Source organism: Danio rerio, chromosome 7 (genome assembly GCF_049306965.1).
Source record: "Danio rerio strain Tuebingen ecotype United States chromosome 7, GRCz12tu, whole genome shotgun sequence".
Taxonomy (NCBI): Eukaryota; Metazoa; Chordata; class Actinopteri; order Cypriniformes; family Danionidae; genus Danio; species Danio rerio.
The window spans coordinates 77686445-77712212 of NC_133182.1; the positions used below are offsets into that span (position 1 = coordinate 77686445).

At 37.3% G+C, this 25768-nt stretch overlaps 1 protein-coding gene across 5 annotated transcripts in view; it reads right to left on the reverse strand.

Annotated features, from left to right (window-relative positions):
* Positions 1-6401: 6401 nt before the first annotated feature.
* Positions 6402-25768, reverse strand: part of LOC101886560 (sodium/potassium/calcium exchanger 3) — a 57395-nt gene continuing 38028 nt past the window's right edge. For 3 of the 5 annotated variants that reach the window (XM_073907598.1, XM_073907599.1, XM_021478065.3), the window contains 8 exons: positions 17866-18008; positions 15784-15950; positions 15478-15670; positions 11493-11659; positions 11289-11403; positions 10923-11035; positions 10457-10522; positions 6402-7145 (listed from right to left, as the gene is read on the reverse strand). In XM_073907598.1, the coding sequence (XP_073763699.1) occupies positions 7035-7145; positions 10457-10522; positions 10923-11035; positions 11289-11403; positions 11493-11659; positions 15478-15670; positions 15784-15950; positions 17866-18008 (1075 nt within the window). In that variant the 3' untranslated portion in view covers positions 6402-7034. The remainder of the gene's footprint in view (positions 7146-10456; positions 10523-10922; positions 11036-11288; positions 11404-11492; positions 11660-15477; positions 15671-15783; positions 15951-17865; positions 18009-25768) is intronic. The other 2 variants (XM_073907600.1, XM_021478067.3) reach the window with 1 other exon arrangement.

The following is a 25768-nucleotide window of genomic DNA, read 5'->3' on the forward strand; positions in this document are numbered from 1 at the left end:
AAATGTGATACTTAAAGGGATAGTGAACTCAAAAACATGAATTATTTTACAGAAAGATGATATTTTAAAGAATATTGCTAACCATTAAACTCCGTCTGTGTGTCTAGATAGATAGATAGATCGAGTATAGATAAAAAGATAGATAGATGGATGGATGGATAGAAGGATGGATAGAAGGATGGATGGTCACGATAGACAGTGAGATAGATAGATAGATAGATAGATAGATAGATAGATAGATAGATAGATAGATAGATAGATAGATAGATAGATAGATAGATAGATAGATAGATAGATAGATAGATAGATAGATAGATAGATAGATAGATAGATAGATAGATAGGTGGATGGATGGATGGATGGATGGATGGATGGATGGATGGATAGATAGATAGATAGATAGATAGATAGATAGATAGATAGATAGATAGATAGATAGATAGATAGATAGATAGATAGATAGATAGATAGATAGATAGATAGATAGATAGATTGAGGATAGATAGATGGATAGATGGATGGATGGATGGTCGCGATAGATAGATAGATAGATAGATAGATAGATAGATAGATAGATAGATAGATAGATAGATAGATAGATAGATAGATAGATAGATAGATAGATAGATAGATAGATAGAAGGATGGATGGATGGATGGATGGATGGATGGATGGATGGATGGATGGATGGATGGATGGATGGATGGATGGATGGATGGATGGTCGCGATAGATAGACAGATAGATAGATAGATAGACAGATAGATAGATAGACAGATAGATAGATAGATAGATATAGTATACTTACCATATTCATCCCTGGTTACTAATATTCTTCATAATATCCTCTTATGTAGACTTATAGCTATACTGTATAGACTCCTAATGTGATCACCACAGTTATTAAAACAGTTTTGGTGAACTATCCCTTTAATTCATAAATCAGCAATTAGATTTCTATTAAAACATGCAATAAATTAAGAATCATCATAAGGCTATTTGTGTTGTGTTGACAAAAAACTGCAGTAGTGTAAGGAAAATTGCCTTTTTGGTCCTTTTTCGTGTGTGTGTGTGTGTGTGTGTGTGTGTGTGTTTTTGTCAGAACAATACAGTATTATTCTTCATTCAAATAAAAAAGAGAGCTACCAAAGTAATTCGATTATAATATGAAGAGTTTAAAATGCCAAAACCTCCACTTGCCGTCTGAAATTGTCATGTAAAATGAGCATTTTTAATCAGGCTGTTGTGTGTAGTTTCAGTAATTATTATTTAAATAGGTTACTTTCATTGCATTTAAAATGAAATAACCAAACACAAACATACAGGCTGAGAGAAGTGCAAGATTTCAGACGGCATGTAGAGGTGTTTGCATCTGAACTCTTTATATTAAAATAGAAATTACCCAAAACTGAACTCATTTAATTTGTATTTCATGGTAAATCAAATGTCATATGTTATCTATCCAACACTGCATAACACATACATTATATACACGTATAAATAAAAGACACGGTTGTATTTAAGCAGGCAAATACTTAAAGAGTCTGACTGACTCAAAATTGCAATAATTAAAATAAATAGGAGGGATCATAAACAATGCATGTAGGATCTGTTCTGGATCTGCTGTTTGACTTTACACGTAGCCAAATACATAGACAAGGTAATGGCAGAACATTAACATATATGTATGATAAAAGCAATCAAATATTAGGACTGAAGGACGTGTACACATTAAAACTGCTTCATCTGTGCCACTTCGGTCATTTGATGAATTATAAACATCTGTTCTGTTAGCGCGCTTATTCAGGGCAGTAAATGATAAACACCATGCAATTTTTATGATCCTCCGTTTTGTTTAATTATTCATATTTTCCCCAATTTTGCAATAAACACATTCTCAGATGCAGCTCCAAAAGATTCCCATTTATAGGACATGTATACAATATTTTAGGCCTCCGGTGAATTTATTATTATTGAAATATTTCCCCAGTGCTGTTTAATAGTTTTAGATTGTGATCATGGAGATTAACACTAATGCAAACTGTCTCTTGTAATACTGCTCGGCCAATCAGAATCAAGGACCAGCTGAGCTGTTGTGTAAATATTCATCAACAGAAACAGCCTCATGAAAAAGAAGTACACTTAATAATTATATTGAACGTGCACTTTTGGTGTGCTTCAAATATTACAAGAGTGTTTTTAAAACTATTTGGTGATACAATATGGAGTAAAGACAACTTACACTGTAAAAAAAAAAATAGTTTACTACCTAAAATTGAGTGAACATGTTACTTTTGAAGTGATTAGTTGACTAAAAAAACTGTAAACCCAGTGCTTTTAAGGTAGTTAGTTTACTTAACTTTAGAGAAGTTAGTAAACAAGCTGCTTTGAAAACATTGCTTTTAAAGCGATTAGTTGACTTTAGAAAAGTGAGTAGATTCATTGATTTTAAGGCGATTAGTTGATTTAAAAAAGATTTAAAGCATTGCTTTTAAAATGATTAGTTGACTTTACTTTAGAAAAGTGAGTAGATTCATTGATTTTAAAGCGATTAGTTGACTTTACTTTAGAAAGGGACCAAACCTGTTGCTTTTAAAGCGATTAGTCGACTTAATAAAGCGAGTAAACTGCGATTTCTAAGCGATTAGTTGACTTTACTTTAAAAAGTGGGTAAACCCATTGCTTTTAAAGAGATTTGTTGCCTAACTTTAGGAAAGTGAGTAGACTCGTTGCTTTGAAAGCAATTAGTTGACTTTAAAATAATTAACACCTATTGCTTTTAAGGTAGTTATTTGACTTTACTTTGGAAAAGTGAGTAGACTCGTTGCTTTTAAAGCAATTAGTTGATTTAAAAAAGATTTAAAACATTGCTTTTAAAATGATTAGTTGACTTTACTTTAGAAAAGTGAGTAGATTAATTGATTTTAAGGCGATTGGTTGACCACTTTAGAAAGGGACCAAACCTGTTGCTTTTAAAGTGATTAGTTGACTTAATAAAGCGAGTAAACTGCGATTTTTAAGCGATTAGTTGACTTTACTTTAGAAAAGTGGGTAAACCCATTGCTTTTAAAGAGATTTGTTGACTTTACTTTAGGAAAGTGAGTAGACTCGTTGCTTTGAAAGTGATTAGTTGATTTAAAATTTTTAAAACCTATTGCTTTTAAGGCGGTTAGTTGACCTAACTTTGGAAAAGTGAGTAAACATGTTGCTTTGAAAGCGATTAGTTGACTTAAAAGCAATAGGTGTTAATTATTTTAAAGAGAGGAAACCTGTCGCTTTTAAAAAGATTTATTGACTTAACTTGAAAAAAGTGAGTAGACTCGTTGCTTTGAAAGCGATTAGTTGACCTTACTTTAGAAAAGTGACGAAACCTGTTGCTTTTAAAGTGATTACTTGATTTTAAAAAATGTAAAACCTATTGCTTTAAACGATTAGTTGACTTAACTTTAGAAAAGTGAGTAAACCCATTGCTTTTAAAGCGATTAGTTGTTTCTAAAAGATGAGTTGAATACTTTAAAAGCAGCAGGGTCGCTCACTTTAAGTGATTATTTGAATATGTTTTAATGCACTGAGTTTACTCATTTTAAAGTAATTAAAATGCATTTCTTAAATAGTCCACTTAACAGTATTCTCTTTTTTGTTAACTTGTTGCTTTAAGGCAACAGGTTTACACACTTTAAAGTAACTGACGGCTTTTACAGTATATAATTATACATTTTGATGATATACTTTCTTGACTGTTTCTTAAAGTTTTAATTTAATATTTTTGTGCTTTAAAGCACGAGTAAGATATTTAATTATATATTTTTAGCAGTATTTAAAATAACATTTAAAGTTAAAACTGCATTCCAAATGTGTCACCACAAATACAAACACACACCTTTCAATTGAAATGACAGTGATGACATTTTGGCAGTGCACCTGACATATTTCAAAGACAATTATTACATAAACGTGCATAAAAAGATGTACTTAAATCCTACTTGAGTAAATAAAATACATCAAATTTCATCAAACTACATTTATTAAACTATAGAGTGTTCTCATTATCTTTTAATATCAGTAACATTCAGTTGTCTGCAGTCATTGGTACTTAAGTATATTCTTTTAAAATATGTATTTTCAAAACACGTCACAACTCATATTCACAGAACTAATAATATTCAGCACACATAAAGATGTGCTATTGTGTACTTCTTTTTCACAAGAGCAAAGAGAAGCTACCCACATAGAAATCGGATATATGGCAATATATACAAATAACATATATGACATATAAGTTCATGTTTGGATTTTACATTTATAATATGTCATATATGCACCACATACTTTGAAATATTACAAAAATATCCACTTTAATTTTTTTCATCCATTGCAATTACTAATATGAACATATATGTTCAAATATAATAGCTATAATTCTAAAATATATCTGTATGTGTGTTTATGTATGCATATATGACAGACAGATAGATGTATAGGTAGATGTGTAGGTAAGTGGATTGATGGATAGATGGACGGACAGACATAAGAGTCATTTATATGTATGCATATATGTTAAACAGGTGGATGGATAGATGGATGGATGGATGGATGGATGGATGGAAGGAAGGAAGGATGGATGGATGGATGGATGGATGGATGGATCGATAGATAGATAGATAGATAGATAGATAGATAGATAGATAGATAGATAGATAGATAGATAGATGGATGGATGGATGGATGGATGGATGGATGGATGGATGGATGGATGGATGGATGGATGGATGGATGGATGGATGGATAGATAGATAGATAGATAGATAGATAGATAGATAGATAGATAGATAGATAGATAGATAGATAGATAGATAGATAGATAGATAGATAGATAGAAGGATGGATGGATAGATAGATAGATAGATAGATAGATAGATAGATAGATAGATAGATAGATAGATAGATGGATGGATGGATGGATGGATGGATGGATGGATGGATGGATGGATGGATGGATGGATGGATGGATGGATGGATGGAAGGAAGGAAGGATGGATGGATGGATAGATAGATAGATAGATAGATAGATAGATAGATAGATAGAAGGATGGATAGAAGGATGGATAGATAGATAGATAGATAGATAGATAGATAGATAGATAGATAGATAGATAGATAGATAGATAGATAGATAGATAGATAGATAGATAGAAGGATGGATAGATAGATAGATAGATAGATAGATAGATAGATAGATAGATAGATAGATAGATAGATAGATAGATAGATAGATAGATAGATAGATAGATAGATAGATAGAAGGATGGATAGATAGATAGATAGATAGATAGATAGATAGATAGATAGATAGATAGATAGATAGATAGATAGATAGATAGATAGATAGATAGATAGATAGATAGATAGAAGGATGGATAGATAGATAGATAGATAGATAGATAGATAGATAGATAGATAGATAGATAGATAGATAGATAGATAGATAGATAGATAGATGGATGGATGGATGGATGGATGGATGGATGGATGGATGGATGGATGGATGGATGGATGGATAGATAGATAGATAGAAGGATGGATAGATAGATAGATAGATAGATAGAAGGATGGATAGATAGATAGATAGATAGATAGATAGATAGATAGATAGATAGATAGATAGATAGATAGATAGATAGATAGATAGATAGATAGATAGATAGATAGATAGATAGATAGAAGGATGGATAGATAGATAGATAGATAGATAGATAGATAGATAGATAGATAGATAGATAGATAGATAGATAGATAGATAGATAGATAGATAGATAGATGGATGGATGGATGGATGGATGGATGGATGGATGGATGGATGGATGGATGGATGGATGGATGGATGGATGGATGGATAGATAGATAGATAGAAGGATGGATAGATAGATAGATAGATAGATAGATAGATAGATAGATAGATAGATAGATAGATAGATAGATAGATAGATAGATAGATAGATAGATAGATAGATAGAAGGATGGATAGATAGATAGATAGATAGATAGATAGATAGATAGATAGATAGATAGATAGATAGATAGATAGATAGATAGATAGATAGATAGATAGATAGATAGATTGATAGATAGATAGATAGATAGATAGATAGATAGATAGATAGATAGATAGATAGATAGATAGATAGATAGATAGATAGATAGATAGATAGAAGGATGGATGGATGGATGGATGGATGGATGGATAGATGGATGGATAGATAGATAGACAGACATACATAAGTCATTTATATGTTACATATATGACATGTATTTCATATATATAATCCAAATATGAACCTGTAATATGCATCATGAATATGTAATTATATGCATCAGATTTCTATATGAATATCAACAACAATAGCAACTGAACAGTGGCAGATTTTAATGCTTTTTAAAAGAAAAATATCAGCATGTAAAATAGAAACGACACAAATTGATGGCAATTCATAACTATTTTATGTTTATGTGTTGGATTAGAGGCTGAATTATAAGAGTTCACACAATCATAAGCCTTTTTGTTTGCGTCGTACATTTTTATGCAAAACAGATCAGACAAATTTGCATGTAAATGTATAATGTTTTCCTGTCAGGTCATTTCTATGAACAGAAATCATATTCATCAGTGTTTCTCATTCTCAATCTTAAACCTGATGTTATGTGAACGTTTACCACCATAAATTACTATGTTTCTATTAAAGATTGAAGCTCGAATGGTGATTTAATTTGGTTTAATTAAGTCAATACTTGTTAATTATGTTCACTTGGACTTGACTTAAATCTGTGCACATTCTCCTGTCAAGTTTATTACTTTAAGTAGATCACAACGTTGGCGTTTGCACATTTTCCCCCGTTTTGTGCATAAGCCATGTTCACAAAGACCAGATCCTCTGCTTTTATAACTGTTTTTGAAGCAGAAATGTTCCTTTGGCTGCTACATTACACACCACCCAAGATGTAGTACCTGATCTACAGTATAAACCAGTGAAGCATCATCTAAAGCTGGCCGAAGAGGATGGAGCAGAGCAGAAAGATGGAGTAGAGCAGCATCAGGCCCAAACCCAGCCTCCGGTCCAGCTTCCAGCCATTCAGATGGACACTCAAGACCTGAAGGAGACACGCACGCACAATGTTAACACTGCTTGTGTGTGTGTGTGTGAAATCAGCATGCAGTACTTTCTGGATGCCTTGGTAAAACTTTATATTAATGAATGGTTCATGCATGAGCAAATGGTTGATGAATCATTCATAAAGCACTGACTCTACATTAACAGACATTAGTAAGCAGTTTATAATGCTGCATGCCTGTATAATGGGCTTAATTGACTGTGTTTATGTTAACTATTGCATTATTTACAAAGCAGTTATTTAAAAGTAGCTGGTGGATTTTAAGCTCATTCATAATAGGCAAGTAACTGATTAATAAACCATTCAAATGAACATTTATATATATTATTATTGTGTGGAGTTTGCATGTTCTCCCTGCCTTCGCGTGGGTTTCCTCCGGGTGCTCCGGTTTCCCCCACAGTCCAATGACATGCGGTACAGGTGAATTGGGTGGGCTAATTTGTGTGTAGTGTGACTGTGTGTGTGTGGATGTTTCCCAGGGATGGGTTGCGGCTGGAAGGGCATCCGCTGCGTAAAAACCTGCTGGATAAGTTGGCGGTTCATTCCACTGTGGCGACCCCGGATTAATAAAGGGACTAAACCAACAAGAAAATGAATGAATGAATATTATTCACTCGTTAATAGTTCATTTGCATGTTAATAAATGCATTATTAACACAACTAAATCCAGGTTTGTGACATAATCTAAAGTGAGGACTATTTAAGCCTTATAAATCCTTTGTAAATGACAATTAAAGGCTCATTTATATTCCAAAAAGCAAACGAATGCTGTTTGTGCCAGTAGATGGCGATGTCTGTTTTCCTACCGGCATATTTTAGGCAGACGCCTTGCCGATTCACAACAATAGTGTTAAAGTCTAGATCGAAAACGCAGCCGGCCGAAAGTGCGATATGCACATCAATATAGCAGCATTTAATAATGACACTGTATAACAATAATTAATATGTTTTGAGTACTGTGACCATTGGGTTTAGGATTGGGGTGGGGCTAGGTGTTAAAAAATACAATTTATTGGGTAATTTAATAGATAACAGAAATAATACTCAGTACAACTACTGTTTTACCTTACTGTGACGGTTGGGTTTAGTGGTGGGGTGGGGGTAGACATTAAAAAACATAATAAATGGGAAATATATAGGAAAATATAAATAATTCTAGTTAACTTCTGGCTGCAACCATATCCGATCTAGCAACAACCAGCAATAATGTAACCTAAACATCTCTGAAAAGGTGTCAGCATCATTGTTTAACTACAACAATGTAATTTTGACCCTAATGTTAATTTCCCCGAAGTTAATGGATCTTCCAAAACTCCCTTTCTATAAAATAGTGGATTACACAGTAAATACACACAATTGACATTTGTCATTGATATTTGTGTCGAAATCATAGACTGTAAAATATATGGACGTAGTGTCCGTGACGTCACCCATAGGTTTCTAAAGAGCGCAAAAGAAGCCACAAGTAGGCGCGGCCAACCGTCGCCATTTTGTTCGCGCGTCATCACACCCACGGCGGGATACCAAACAAGGGCAAAGAGGCGGAGAGTGAGGCGGAGCTATAGACACCTGCTGGCATTTAGCTTGGACCTGGCTCAGACACACTTTACTTTGGGAGAAACGCTTAATACTTTATCACCTGTGACTCGTTTGTGTTCTGACCACATGTGCTTGGCTGTACACTATATCAATAAAGTGTTTAGACTTTTAAAAACACTGCTGTAACACACTGAGCTACTATTGTTCTTATGACGTTTCTCAACAGGAGGAAACCGCGAATCACTTCCAAACACTTCAGATATAGTCTGTGTTAGTTAATGTAAGACTATTGATGAAATCCAGCATAACACTGTATGACAACGCTTCAGATGACTGATCTAGAGCTTACAGCTAATCAATCCGTCAGTTTTAAATATAAATATAAACGATCTTAAATAAAACAAATACATGTATAGAGATGGTATATAAGTATATAACTTTACTCACATGGGAAACGGAGGCCAGGTTAATGGTTTGTGAGCACAATTAAGTGCACTCAGCATGCCATGCCATCTAATAATTGTAGGAAACAAGTCCAAAAGGCAACTGACTATGTAAAGCCACATAAAACAACACAGAAATACGATAAATATGCCGAGTTCAGTGGCTAATCTGCCGGATTCAGCTGAGGTGACGGCGACCAGCGAGACCTAGCTGTCACTCAAGTGGCCACGCCCTTAATTATGCAAACCAAATATAACTTAATATAAAGGAAACGGATGAGTTATAAAAACATTCACCCCCTCACAGTTGTCATGAAGGGTGATATTAGCTGTATTAACCAAAATCTTTTTTTGTACCAGGCTGTAAACACCTTTTTTTCTGCTGTAAAGTTGGCCATTCTAACAGTGGGCTCAATTGAAATTTGCTCTGTTTTGGAGCCAGGAGCGGCCAGGACTAGCGGAATTTCAGATGAATTGCAGTTTTAGTTACTTCCGTATCGGCTTCCTGAGGGAGAGCGGGAGGTTGCCGCTTGGTCGCAATGAGCGACTGAGAAAAACTGTAAGTTGTTATATTAAAGCTGTCTGAATGCAAAGGTTCCCGTGTGTATTGTTAATTAGTGATCTGGGCAATTCCAATTTTTGGGTGTGAATTTTCCAGAAGCAAAAACTAAATTTTGAAAACAGTTTGATTGACAACAGTCATTCTAGAGCAAAACTTGGGAAAACCAGGAGTGTTGATAACTATGCTTGTAGTTGAAGTCAGAATTATTAGCCCCCCTGTTAATTTTTTCCCCAATTTCTGTTTAACAGAGAGCAGATTTTTTTTTTCAGCACATTTCTAAACATAATAGTGTTAATAACTCATCTCTAATAACTGATTTATTGTATCCTTGCCATGATGACATTAAATAATATTTGACTGCATATTTATCAAGACACTTCTAGACAGCTTAAAGTGACATTTAAAGGCTTAACTAGGATAATTAGGGTAACTAGGCAGGTTAGGGTAATTAGGCAAGTTATTGTATAATGATGGTTTGTTCTGTCGACTATTGAAAAAAAATTGCTTAAAGGGGCTAATAATATTGACCTTAAAATGGATTTAAAAAAATTAATAACTGCTTTTATTCTAGCTGAAATAAAACAAATAAGACTTTCTCCAGAAGAAAAAATATTATACGAAATACTGTTAAAATTTCCTCGCTCTGTTCAACATCATTTGGGAAATATTTAAAAAAGAAAATCTCAAAGGGGTGCTAATAATTCTGACTTCAGCTGTGTATGTTGTGGTGTTGTGTATTTGCTCACAGTGAGGAAGACTGATGCCAGCAGGAGGACCACAGAATACACCAGACCCTTATTATTGATGAAGACCTGACAAACGACACAGAGAGCCATCAGACATCATCATCTGCACAGTGTGTGTGTGTGTGTGTGTGTGTGTGTATATGTATATGTGTGTGTGTGTGTGTGTGTGTGTGTGTGTGTGTGTGTGTGTGTGTGTGTGTGTGTGTGTGTGTGTGTTGTGTTGAGTGTGTGTATGTGTGTGTGTGTGTGTTGTGTGTGTGTGTGTGTGTGTGTGTGTGTGTGTGTTTGTGTTTGTGTGTATGTATATGTATGTGTGTGTGTATATGTATGTGTGTGTGTGTGTTGTGTTGTGTTGTGTTGTGTTGTGTGTGTGTGTGTGTGCGTGTGTGTGTGTGTGTTTGTGTGTGTGCGTGCGTGCGTGTGTGTGTGTGTGTGTGTGTGTGTGTGGAGTAAACAAAATACTCACCGCTGAGCCGTGATCTACAACCAGAGTCCTCAGAGCCCAGGGGAAGCCCAGACCCAGCAGGATGTCAAAGATGTTGCTGCCGATGGAGTTGGACACGGCCATGTCCCCCATTCCTGAATCACAGTAAGACAGTAAAACAGTAAGAGTTTTTTCTGTCCACCAAAAATGCACTGTGATGCATGCTAAGACCGTGCCAAACAGAGAGGCAGAGATAAAATCCTCACAGTTTTCATGCACACGGAGGTTTATCAGTGTTCCAATTGTATGTGCTAAAAATCTGCAGATTTCTGCGCGCGCAGATTCCGTGTGCGCCTAGGTATTAGTAAACAAATAATACACACATATATCAGACTGATCTGTGCATACCTTGACGAGCAACGATGAGGCTTGCCATGCAGTCGGGCACACTGGTGCCAGCAGCCAGAAACGTGATTCCCATGATGTAGTCTGGAATATCGAGGGTGTAACTGATGATGGTGACCTGCATACATGATCAAACAAAGCTGATCAGAAACACTGGCGTATTCAATAGGAGTGACTGGTCTGGATTTATTTTTAGCTTGATCTTACCATCCACACCATGAGGTAGGAGAAAATAGCAATCCATAAAGTTGAAGCAATGAAGGTGATCATGAACCAGCGGTGCCAGCGTGGCAGGATGCAGTTCGGTACAGTGAAATACAGTAAAACACCCAGCGGCCAGGACACCAGCCACTTCAGACGCGCACTGCAGCCCGCTAATGCACACACAAACACAATACAGACATGAAATGACACGCTTTAAATGACATTTTAGGGACAATTTAACAATAATGAAGGTATATTACAAAATGAATATAACAAATTAAATAATAACCAAATAACTGTGTTTTAAAGGGTCATGACACCCCCCACTTTCAGTTCAAGTGCACCTCAGAATTTTTTCAAAAGATGCATTATTATGGGCGGAGCTCCACGATCAGAGCCAGGAGTTGGGCGTGGCCAGCAGAACAGGGGAGAAGGAGGGGAGCGAACAACTGTTGTCAGTCGGCTCTCAAAATGAGACACAAACCGTGAGGAGTGTGGTGGTTTTTCCTTTCTTCAATAATCAGCAAAGTCTAATGGTTTTGATTTCAGAAGAGTTCTTTATTGTCGACAACAAAGGAGATTTTTCAGGAGACCCCCAGTAGCATCTCTGCCTGAAAATTCTGTCTCACTGATGTTCTGGCCTGCTTATATACTCTTTCGCAGCTGCTTTTCACATTGTTAGATTAGATTAGATTAGAGTCAACTTTATTGTCATTACACATGTACAAGTACAATGCAACGAAATGCAGTTTAGGTCTAACCAGCAGTGCAATAGCAGCAAGTGCAGGATACAGGAATAAGTTATAAAGTGCAGTTATGGAAAACTATAGTGATATTTACAGATGGATGTACTATCAACATTATATACAGGTTGGATAAGCTATGAACAGATTTACAATATATGAATATATGTGCAGGTTGCTATCAATAATCAGTAGTGTGCAGATAGATAAACATGATTACAAGTGTATATGTTACAATATATGAATATATGTGCAGGTTGCTATCAATAATCAGTAGTATGCAGATAAATAACCATGATTACAAGTGTATATGTATAGTGGGTGTGTACATAATTACAAATGCCCATATGCAGTGGGTATGCACAGTTCAATAAGTAAACAGTTCAATGTGGTGCAGTGAATGTGCAAATTTTAAATGTGCTAATGTTAAACAGTGCAAAAGAGTCAGTGGGGGGCAAAAGAGTCAGTGTGGGGCAGAGTTCAGGAGGGAGACAGCTCTGGGGAAAAAGCTGCTCCTCAGTCTGCTGATTTTTGGTCTACATTTGTGTTACATTTGTAACACAAGATCCTAACTAGTTTTAACCCCCAACCCAAACCTGCTTTACCATATATCTTATCCATCAATACTTAACTGTTTCCACATGTGTTGCTCTATTCTCATCCATTTCTTGTGACACCTTAGTTGTTTACTCAGGCCATCTCCCCTTTCTAACTCTACATCGTACCTTAATTCCTCTAATGGTATGTAAGTCTACAAGCAGATTATACACATACAATTTGAATATATAGATTAACCTCGCACTTTAAAGAGTATAAAATCCACTTCAGGAGACGCATGATTTAATAGTTTACAAAGATAAAATGCAAAGAAATAAACAGTAATTTAATGTTAACAGTGATTTAAATTTAATTAAATTTGTTGCTCGTTATTTCATATACACATAACCACAATTTGTTATATCATTATAACAATAATGGTGTTCATATAAACACTTTAGAGGAGGACTTTTCCCCTCCTCAATCCCCGGGTCTGAATGCAGACTCAGTGCAGCAGGTCTCTTGCCCTGTCTATTTGAACCATTAGCCCTGCTGGTAATCTGGAGGATTTAGGTGAACACAGCAGCACGGCGATGTGTCTAAATGTGAACGAACTCCTGATAAAAGACAACGTCCGCCATTCTCCAATTCTCGTGCTGCTCTCCCGACAAAAAATGCTAGCAGCACACACACAGCTTTGCTGTATCAGCCCTGACAGTATCACAGCGAAAAACATACAACAAACCCTGTGGATCATGGAAACAATCACATACGAGCCTTCATGAATGGCTAAATACTGAGTGGAGTGAGACGTGGACCCGGTCTCACCCAGTCATCAACGTAGGATCTCACAGCTTAGCACTGGCAGGTCTGTCTTGCCTTCGGAAAGCACGCGCAGTCATGAATAATTAAGAAGCCGGCTCTTCTCCGCTATGAATAATAATGAGAAACCGACGCGTCATCTTTGCACTTGCAGTTCTGCGATACTTCACTGATTTTGATCCGGCCCAAAAATCAATTTAAACCCGGAAGCTGAAATTAGCTGACAAAAGCTCAAAATTATCCAGTTTTCCCCACAAATAAAGCTGACAGGTGCTAACATTGTCTTATCTGATGCTCAACACACACAAATCTGTTAATATATATTAAAAAAAAGTACTCAAGGGTTTCTTGAAACTTTAATGCACGATTTATTTACTTGATCCATTTGTTTATAATAAAATAATGGAAAAATTGAACAGTGCTGGACAAAAATTAATTGCATCGAAAATCGGTTGACAATCACACACTGTGAATTATCAAAGACGCGATAGAATCGAAGATTCTTCAAATGACACATGTAAAAGTTATAGCTCAAATGAAAGCTCTTGCCGGTGCTCGTACGGTTCAAGCATTCTTTCTACTGAATTATATTCACATATCAAACAGTTGCTGAATGAATCTTGGTGTTTCCATGGCGCAGAAGTGAAAACAATACATTAATGATCAATAAGCAGCCCAAGATAGCACAGACAGCTGTCATCTCTCACCTTATGCTGTGCGCTTCAGGGCCGTTTCTCCTCTGTTTTTGAGCTGATGTGCATAAGTAATCCTTTTATATGTCTTACGTGCTCCAAACACACTGAATTATGTTTGATCAAACAAAAGAATAGTGAAATATGTAAACAATGATCGCTCCCTGTGGCTTGTACAGCACCTCTCATCAGTGGGAATACAATAACTTTTGCACAGATTATGGTGGAGACATTTCTCTTTTTTGCTATGATTACAGACGTGTGCAGGAACCACCAACATTAATTACAGCACGCTAGACCACACAGAACCTAAAAGGTACACTTTCACATTTGAGTTAAAAATATAAAAGCGCCTCTTTTTTTAGGAGTTTATTATAACACAGACGACATATACAGATATTTTAAACACTTTCAGTTGTGTTTTATGACAATTCAAAGGGTTTAAAATGATACCAAATTTTTGCATTTACACTTCTGCATGTGGATTTGAGAAGCTTTTAAATTCGGGTGGGCAAAATCCAGGCGGAAATCCCCAAATAGCAGCAGAGTTTAACTGGTTGTTAACAGCACGTGGAAAATAACAGTTTAAAGCAGTGGTCACCAAACTTGTTCCTGGAGGGCCGGTGTCCTGCACATTTTAGTTCCAACCCTAATCAAACACACCTGAACAAGCTAATCAAGGTCTTGCTAGGTATACTTGAAACATCCAGGCAGGTGTGTTGAGGCAAGTTGGAGCTAAACCCTGCAGGGACACCGGCCCTCCAGGACCGAGATTGGTGACCCCTGGTTTAAAGAATATAATCATTATTTAGATGCCGTTACACATCTGAAACAGGCTTAACATTATTAAATACCCATGAGGCACTTGTGACTTTATTAGTTAATAGTTAATAACAAATAGATATACTACGTATTTTTGGCTGTAGACATAGTTTGGACAGATCGATTCTTCGTATAGTAAAGTCATGCAGTGTGAAATCCCCTAACGCTGATCCATCTTGCAGTGTAAACAAAGCAGCGACAGAACGCTAGCCCAGATAGTCATGCAGAGTGAAAACATCTGTGACACGACTACTTTAAAAAACCTGCAGTCTGAACTCTGCATGAAGTGTTTCTGATTCTCCTTGGTCTAAACAGAGTAAATGCAAAGTAAATCAAGGTTTACACTATCATACAGTGGTTTGATGTACTGACCAGGGATACGGAGCGGTCTGAAGATCTGGTCCTCGTCTTCATCCTCTTCCTCAGGCTGAGTGTTCTCCACCTCCAGCTTCACTCCTGCGTCCTCCAGCGTCTGCTGCGCGTCAACATTTCCACCGTTCACCATTCCCCTGGAGCTCTTCACCGAGCCCCGGCTCGTCCTGTTCTCCTTCAGCAGCCTCTGTCTCTGAAAACAACACAGTCACAATTACAACCACTGACTTTTAGATTTCCAGTCAGAGCTTGAATTCTTCATAAAGAGTGGAAAACAAGGAATGAAAAAAGAGAACCGGTGCTGACCTCGCTGATGAGCATGCGTCCAGCCATGGAGAGGCGTGTGCGCGGAGAGAAGTGTGGAGTGATCATGACGCGCAGGCCAGCCTCTGGGAAGGAGAGCTGATGAGGCCTTAAGATGAGGAGCTCGTCCACCATCAGCACTGAAGAGTCCTGAGCAGAGCCTGCGGGAGCTCAACACACACACGCACACACACACACACACACGCATGCATGAATGCACAACACACATACACAAGTACATGCACGCACAAACACATGCACACATGCACAAACGAGCACGCACATACAAACACATGTGCACAAACACACACACACAAACGCACGCAAAACCACATATGAACGCACACATGCAAAAACCCACACACAAACACGCACGCACACACACACACACACAAATGTGCACGCAAACGTATGCAATGAAAAATGTAAACATGCACGCACCAACGCACATCAGGCACGCACACATATGCACGAATGCACATAAACACACACACACACACGCACAAATGTGCACGCAAACGTATGCAAGCACAAATGTAAACATGCACGCACAAACACACATCAGGCACGCACACATATGCACGAATGCACATGAACACACACACACACACACACACACACACAAAAGTGCATGCAAACGTATGCAAGCACAAATGTAAACATGCACGCACAAACACACATCAGGCACACACACATATGCACGAATGCACATGAACACACACACACACACACACAAATGTGCACGCAAACGTACGCAAGCACAAATGTAAACATGCACGCACAAACGCACATCAGGCACACACACATATGCACGAACGCACATAAACACACACACACAAATGTGCACGCAAACGTATGCAAGCACAAATGTAAACATGAACGCACAAACGCACATCAGGCACACACACATATGCACGAACGCACATAAACACACACACACACACAAATGTGCACGCAAACATATGCAAGCACAAATTTAAACATGCACGCACAAACGCACATCAGGCACGCACACATATGCATAAACACACACACACACACACAAATGTGCACGCAAACGTATGCAAGCACAAATGTAAACATGCACGCACAAACACACATCAGGCACACACACATATGCACGAACGCACATAAACACACACACACACACAAATGTGCACGCAAACGTACGCAAGCACAAATGTAAACATGCATGCACAAACACACATCAGGCACACACATATATGCACGAACGCACATAAACACACACACACACACAAATGTGCACGCAAACATATGCAAGCACAAATGTAAACATGCACGCACAAACGCACATCAGGCACGCACACAAATGCACGAACGCACGTGAACACACACACACACACACACAAATGTGCACGCAAACGTATGCAAGCACAAATGCAAACATGCACGCACAAACGCACATCAGGCACACACACATATGCACGAACGCACATGAACACACACACACACAAATGCACAAACACACACACACCCACATCACTACAAACACTGCTACTGCACCACTAAAGTGCTACTGTACAGGCACTATTTGCACTTCAACGATTACTTCACTTCCAGAATGAAGATTTTCAGATTTTTGTCATCTTTTCTCGCTTTTTGTCATCTAAAATTTCATTAAAAATCTTTTCTTCAGTCAGATTGAAAGAAATGAAGCGTTTGTGTTGAAAACATGCAGGATATTTCAACATAAAGTGAATTCTTATGGCGCCCAATGGTTTGATTTTGCTAATTGCAGTTTGAGTGCAGAAATGTTCTGAGCTGAGGAATAATTTCTTTAAAAACAAAAACATTCAGTGTAAAGTCTTTTTGTTGAAATAATACTTTTTCTTATTAAAATGGCTGATGATTCCGCTAGCTAAGACCCTTTAAAGCTGCACTGAAACTGCAATTATGCCCAAACCCTTGTGTTTCTAAATAAACCTTCATTTATTTTTCACTGAAGGACGAAAGAAATGAACAACTCGGATGACAAGGGCGTGAGCAGATTTACTTAATTCTGGGAGTGATCTAATCCTAAATGTACAGTATCAGTGCCATACTGTATCTCATGCTGTCCAATACCTTTCCTCAGCAGCACCATGGACGTGTTGCCGTTTGCTCCCACTTCTTCCGCCTCTTTATCTCTGGATGTTTCTCTGCGCACACAACACTGACCTGGACCACCACACGATCTCTGGACAAAACTGGCAAGCTGACTGTTAAACCTGTGAAGAAGAAGATCACAAGGCAAAGACATCGATCAATGAGTTCATGTTTCTGAGAAACTACTAAACCACACTAATATTCATTTCACTGCAGCCAGGGCCGGATTAACCAATGGGCCTCATGGGGTCAGGCCCAGGTGCCCGTGCGAGGGGAGAAAAAAAAAGCAGATTTCGGAGTGTCTTTTTTAGGCTTAGTGCAAATAGCGCACCTAGTTGGAATAATCTATTGACGGTTTATGCCCATCAATGCCTGATTGACAGAGACAAGATGAGTAAAGAGCAGGATTACAGCGGGAGTGGCGTACCTCGTAAAGCGCACAGCATCATCTTTTGACGCAATCGATCATCAACCCGGTTCGAATCCACCATCTGCTAAACTCGTGCTACTTTTTCTCTCCACATTACATATCAGATTGTAAATATATATTTTTTTTAACAGGGAGGAAACATTTTTTGTAAATAATGCAAATGTGTATATATATTAGGGATGTAACGGTATCAAAATTTCACGGTACGGTAATACCTCGGTATGAATGGCACGGTACGGTATTTATTGAATCATTTAAAGGAAAAACAAAACTATTGAAGAGACTCAAAAAAAGTGCTAGAATGTTCAGGTTACCTCAACACTCAACAGATCAATGACATACAAATGATCTATCTGTAAACTTTCAGGAACAGGAACTTAAATTATTCAATATTAATAACAAAAAATATTAAACCATGTAAAAAAAAACACCACTCGTAAGGACAAGCCTTGAGTGAGATAGAGGTCTCTTGGTGGTACAAGTCAATGTCTGCATCAATCTGAGCAGTGTGCTGTGTTCTGCTGTCCCCTTGACTAAAAGAATCCCCATCATGTTAGTCGTATTCCCCGACTTGTATTTCAGCACAGTCTGGCAGTGCCTGCATACCCTTTTTTTCTGTCACCTTTTCTTGTTTCGTTTCAGAGAGAAACTGAAATGCTTTCACACATCTGATTTAAAACCCGCTTTAGGTTCGACCATTTTTAGCTCTCTTTTTTGCCGCTACTAGCAGCACCCTCCATTTATGCATTACTGGATCTGTAGCGGCAACAGACCGCAAAGGATGATGGCCAAGCCTGGGCTGATGAAAATTGTAATTTCCGCTACCTCCCATTTGCTCCATTCGCCTGAGCAAACTTTTCACCAAAAGACCTATGATTTTATTGAGTCACAACCATGGTAATATTGAAAGAAATTGCTATTTCGGTATGACGGTATTTACAATATTGTTACATCCCTAATATATATATATATATATATATATATATATATATATATATATATATATATATATATATATATATATATATATATGGGTTAGGGTTACTCATTCATATATATATATATACACACACAAGGTGGGCCATTTATAATTTATATGGATACACCCTAAAAAAATGGGAATGTTTGGTGATATTAGCGTCTTGTTTGCAGCACATTAGTATATGTGAGGGGGCAAACTTTTCAAGATGGGTGGTGACCATGGTGGCCATTTTGAAGTCGGCCATCTTGGATCCAACTTTAGTTTTTTCAATAAGAAGAGGGTCATGTGACACATCAAATGGAAGGGCATCCACTGCGTAAAACATTTGCTGGATAGGTTTGTGGTTCATTTTTGATTAATAAAGGGACTTAGCCAAAAAAAAAAAAAAGATGAATGAATGAACGTTATGCAAAGCATCTATACATTATTAATCATTTTAGGCATAACATTGAAATGTGTGACGAATTAAAAACTTGCATACATTATTCATAAAATACACTTAAGATTTAGTATAGAAATTATTTTAACTTACAAACTGCAAGATTGGACAAACAAATAAGTGGCAAGCCACAAAAAAAAAGTTAAACGAGATCCACTAATTAAACTAAATTATATTCATTTATTCATTCAGTTTCTTTCTGCTTAGTCCCTTATTCATCAGAAGTCGCCACAGTGGAATGAGCCGCCAAGAATTCCGGCATATGTTTTATACAGCGGATGCCTTTCCAGCTGCAACCCAGTACTGGGAAACACCCATACACACTCATTCACATTCATACACTACGGCCAATTTAGCTCATCCAATTCCCCAAAAGCGCATGCGTTTGGACTGTGGAGGAAACCGGAGGAAACCCACGCCAACACTGGGAGAACCAATGACTGTAAAAAATATGGACGACGCGACAGCCCCTTTTGCCATTGAACGCCTTGAGGGCAAAACGCCTGCTTGACGGGCACAAACTGTCGCAAAAGACTGCTGAAATTGGAGCCAGACATGCGCAGAAGGACTGTCTGATGGAGCCAGAGGAGGAGCCGCGATAATGAGCGGAGTCGAGCTTCCAACCAAACGCTTTATGTAAAATCAACCACGCCCCCCGAACTTCTCACTCGACTGCCGGTGTCTGCACTATAACAAACGCTCACTGATGTAAACATAAGCACTTACATTAAAAAAACACAATAATATACGGTTTAAAAACGGTGTGATGTAAGCTGTTAAACTTTAATAAAAGCAATACATGATGGACTGCAGAAATAAACGATCTTTTATACACTCTAGCCTGAATATGAGCACAAATAATATATTCTCTTATTGTTATATTTGTTGTTGGTATTTGTTATCTTCATAGGGGTAGAAATAACACTTGTAAAATATGAACAATAACATATAAACAACACATACATTTTTAGAAAGGTTTTTATTTTTAATTAGCCATCAACAGAACCCAAAATATAGCCTACACACCATAACGATTTACCATGCGGGAACAATCGTGCGTTTAGAAGATAAATACAGCAAGATTACTAAATATCAACAGGATATTTACACATCCCAACCCTGCAATTTGTCAATTTGTGCAAAAAAACTTTGCACTATTAATACAACGTCTATCTGCTGTAACATCACTATTGTTTATTCATTTTCGCTTGAATTGTTTATTTATTAAATTTTTTTGCCTCCGTTTTCATTTGGTTTATTCGATGCCTTCATTATATCTGGCAACGAGGAATTTACATTCATTTTAATGTTAGCTGGAGTGTTCAAATAAAACGCCAACAGTAAATGATGTAAATAAATAATATCTAACATTTACAGCTCTATTAGGTTATATAAGATTCGATTTCAAGAACGTTATAATGATTTATAACAGCAAATTCAGTAGATCACTTAATAACATGCCAAAACTTAAAATGCAGAGACGTCCTATAAAGCAAGTTCAAATAACCTTACAGGAGATCAACGTGGAGATTATTATTTAAACACAAAGAGAATTACTGCTAACGATCTCCTGTATACCCCGTACTTAAATGGGTTTATTTTATTGTGCAGTTTTATTGTCATTTTCGTATTTATTATTATTATTATTTAATACTTGTGCAATCGATACAGGTTTATTGTTTTTATTTTGTCCTTTATTTAAATAATTGCTATGCTGTTTGCATCTTTATTCAAAGGTTAAACTCAGTGATACACTTTGCGTTCACATAGTAGCATGCGTTTGTTGTTATATCAACAAAAATGGGTGTAATAACGTTAACAAATGTGAGGGTTTTATATAATGAAGATTCAATCGCGCCAGCTCCGGGCATCAGCGCATAACCTAGTCGCGGCGTCGCGGGCTGATTCCGGCTCGCATGCGGCAGCGCCTGCTCGCTCGGCCCCCGCATCTGGCTCAATTGACTCAGGCTGGAATCGGGCAGTAAGTCCAGGCATCCGCAGTAGGTCCAGCAGAGGTAGTCAGTCTGAGGGGTAAGTCTCCGGCAGGCAAGAACTGGCCCCAGTGTATTTTGCTATCTGGGTGGCTAGGCGTGTATTAGCAAACTAATAAAGCCCGAAAAAAGCTCTGACCTTAGCGAATAAACAGTGTTCCACCAGATCATGTATGTCAGAAACTGTAGTTTACTGCTGAACTCATTTTGTCATAGTAAAATATCACAGAAATCGAGTAATAACACTTCAGTCTTCTGCCGAAGCTCAGACGCCGCGCTTTGAGAAACTGTCAATCACAGCTGTCAATCACGATGACACGCCCAGCATTAAATTACTGCTAAAAACAAACTGTTTACAAAAATGAGGATCTGCACCTATTTCAGCACAATAATCAGTGCCTTAATCGACCAGAACCATCTTTCGGGACATTTTATTGCAAGTGTAATTAATTTTTTTATTTGGGCTCAAGTCTCCTTCATTAACACGGAGGAGGCGGGCTTTATGACTTGTACTGCAGCCAGCCCCCAGGGGGCGATCTAACGGCCGAGACCTTCACTCAAACGCAGGCTTGCGGCACACTTGGGGAGAACATGCAAACTCCACTCAGAAATGAGTCCAACCGGGACTCAAGCCAGTGACCTTCTTGCTTTGAAGCGACAGTGCTAACCACTGAGCCACCGAGTCACCCACTAAATTAAATATCAATGTCAATAAAAAGCATTGCACATATATAATATATAGATATAATCTTCAAATCCCTACTGAAAAAAACAGCTTTAACCAGCCTAGGCTGGTTGGCTGGTTTTAGCTGGTTGACCAGGCTGGTTTTAGAGGGGTTTTGGCCATTTCCAGGCTGGTTTCCAGCCATTTCCAGCCTGGTCTTAGCTGGTCAGGCTGGGAGATGACCAGCTAAAACCATCTTGACCAGCCTAGCCAAAACCAGCTATGTTCAGCTTAAACCAGACTGGTTAAGCTGGTTTTAGCTGGATTTAGCTGGTCATTTTCCAGTCTGACCAGGAAATGGCTAAAACCCCTCTAAAACCAGCCTGGTCAACCAGCTAAAACCAGCCAACCAGCCTAGGCTGGTTAAAGCTGTTTTTTTCAGCAGGGATATCTCCATATTGTTTTCTCTCTCTCTCCTATAAACAACAAATCCATCAAAACACAGCACACTCTTTATCTTTTTACATACATACATTTACATACATATCTACATGAGATAAATATATGTGCTATTCTATACTATCAACATGCAACCAAACATTCTTCAGTTTCCCTCCTCCTGCTAAACAGAGCAGTGGTGTTTATCTGAGGCTTCGACAGCTCAAGTCTCACCAAAGGCCTTAAAAGGTGTTTAATGAAGAGATTGTTGTCATCTAGAAGATTCTTATCTCTCTGTAGAACTCAGCTACTCATCCAGACTCATTCCTAAACAACAAATGAAGCATGCTCCTCTCGCTAGCACTGATGCAAGTCATGTCGCACATTAGACTGCTCTCACAATAATCAATACAGATTATAAGCAAAAAGCTACTGCTAGTATGCTGCTACTATGTTTAGCTAACATGGATTAGCTTGTTGCTGCTATGTTTATCACATTGTTTGCATGAATTAACATGTTATCAACATGTTTAGCATGAGGGATGCAAGGTTAACACAGTACAAATATGGTTAGCTGATTAGCATGGCTAGCAAAGTCATTGTGAATTTGCTTTTATGGCATGTAGCTAACATGTTTTAGCTGCTGTTACCATGTTTTTAACATCATCATTATTTAGTTTGCTGCTACCATGTTTTCCTTACTGCTATTATGAATTAGCTTGCTGCTACTATGTTTATCACATGGTAACGTGTTTAGCATGATGGTTGCAAGGTTAACACTCTACAAATATGGTTAGCTGATTAGCATGGCTAGCATAGTCATTGTGAATTTGCTTTTATGGCATGTAGCTAACATGTTTTAGCTGCTGTTACAATGTTTTTAACATCATCATTATTTAGTTTGCTGCTGCCATGTTTTCCTTACTGCTATTATGAATTAGCTTGCTGCTACTGTGTTTATCACATGGTAGCATGTTTAGCATGAGGGTTGCAAGGTTAACACTCTACAAATATGTTTAGCTGATTAGCATAGCTAACATGGTCATTGTGAATTTGTTTTTATATCACATGGCTAACATGTTTTAGCTGCTGTTACCATGATTTAACATCATTATTTAGAATGATGCTATCATGTTTACCATATTGCTATTATGAATTAGCTTGCTGCTACTATGTTTAACACATTGTTTGCATGAATTTTCATGTTGGTAGCATGTTTAGCATGAGGGCTACAAGGTTAACACACTACTAGTATGGTTAGCTGATTAGCATTGCTAACATGGCCATTGTGAATTTGCTTTTATAGCACATGGCTAACATGCTTTAGCTACTGTTACCATGTTTTTAAAATCATCATTATCAAGTACGGTGCTTCCATGTTACCATATTGCTAGCATGAATTAGCTTGCTGCTACTATGTTTATCACATTGTTTGCATGAGCTAACATGTTATTAGCATGTTTAACATGAGGGTTGCAAGGTTAACATGCTACAATTATGGTTAGCTGATAAGCACGGCTAACATGGTCATTGCGAATTTGATTTTATTACACATAGCTAACATGTTTTAGCTATTGTTAATCTACCATGTTTTTAACATCATCATTATTAATATGCTGCTACCATGTTTACCTTATTGCTATCATGAATTAGCTTGCAACCACTTTGTTTATCACATTGTTTGCCTAAATTAACATGTTGGTAGCATGTTTAGAATAAGGATTGCAAGGTTAACACACTACAAGTATGGTTAGCTGATTAGTATTGCTAACACAGTCATTGTGAATTTGCTTTTATAGCTCATGGCTAACATGTTTTAGCTACTGTTACCACGTTTTTAACATCATCATTATCTAGTATGGTGCTTCCATGTTACCATATTGCTAGCATGAATTAGCTTGCTGCTACTATGTTTATCACATTTATTGCATGAGCTAACATGTCATTAGCATGTTTAACATGAGTGTTGCAAGGTTAACACTCTACAAGTATGGTTAGCTGATTAAAATAGCTAACATGGCCATTGTGATTTTGCTTTTATAGCATGTAGCTAACATGTTTCAGCTACTGTTGCCATGTTTTTAACATCATTATTTAGTATGCTGCCACCATGTTTATCATATTACTAGCATGAAATAGCTTGCTGCTACTATGTTTATCTAATTGTGTGCATGAATTAAAATGTTGGTAACGTGTTTAGCATGATGGTTGCAAAATTAACAAGCTACAAGTATGGTTAGCTGATTACAGTCATCGCTAACACAGTCATTGTGAATTTGCTTTCATAGCATATGGCTAACATGCTTTAGCCACTGTTACCATGTTTTTAATATCATAACTATTTAGTATGCGGCTACCATGTTTACCATATTGCTAGCATGAATTAGTATGCTGCTACTGTTTATCACATTGTTAGCATGAATAAACATGTTGGTAGCATGTTTAGCATGAGTGTTGCAAGGCTAACACAATACTAGCATGATGAACTGATTAACATGGGTAAAATGGTCATTATGAATTTGCATATTCCTACCACATGGTGAATATGTTTCAGCTACTGTTAGCTAGCATGTTTAACCATTTGCATTTAGTAGCGTGCAACTACCATATTTCCAACATTACTAACATGAATTAGTACACTGCTACCGTCTTTACCACATTTTTCGAAAAATTAGCATGATGCTACGATGGTTAGCACACTGCTCGCATGCTTAGCTAATTGTTAACATCTATTCAATATGTTTATCATGTAGCTATCATGGATTTGCATGTTGCTAGCATATTTATACCACATGGCTAATATTTTTTAGCTTATGTTAGCATGTTTTTTAACATATTAACATGTTCCAGGTTAATTACCTTGCAAAACATAAGTCCCTACTATAATAAAGCACACCTAACCAAGTCTTTGGACAAGAGAGTGTGACGAGGAGCAGGA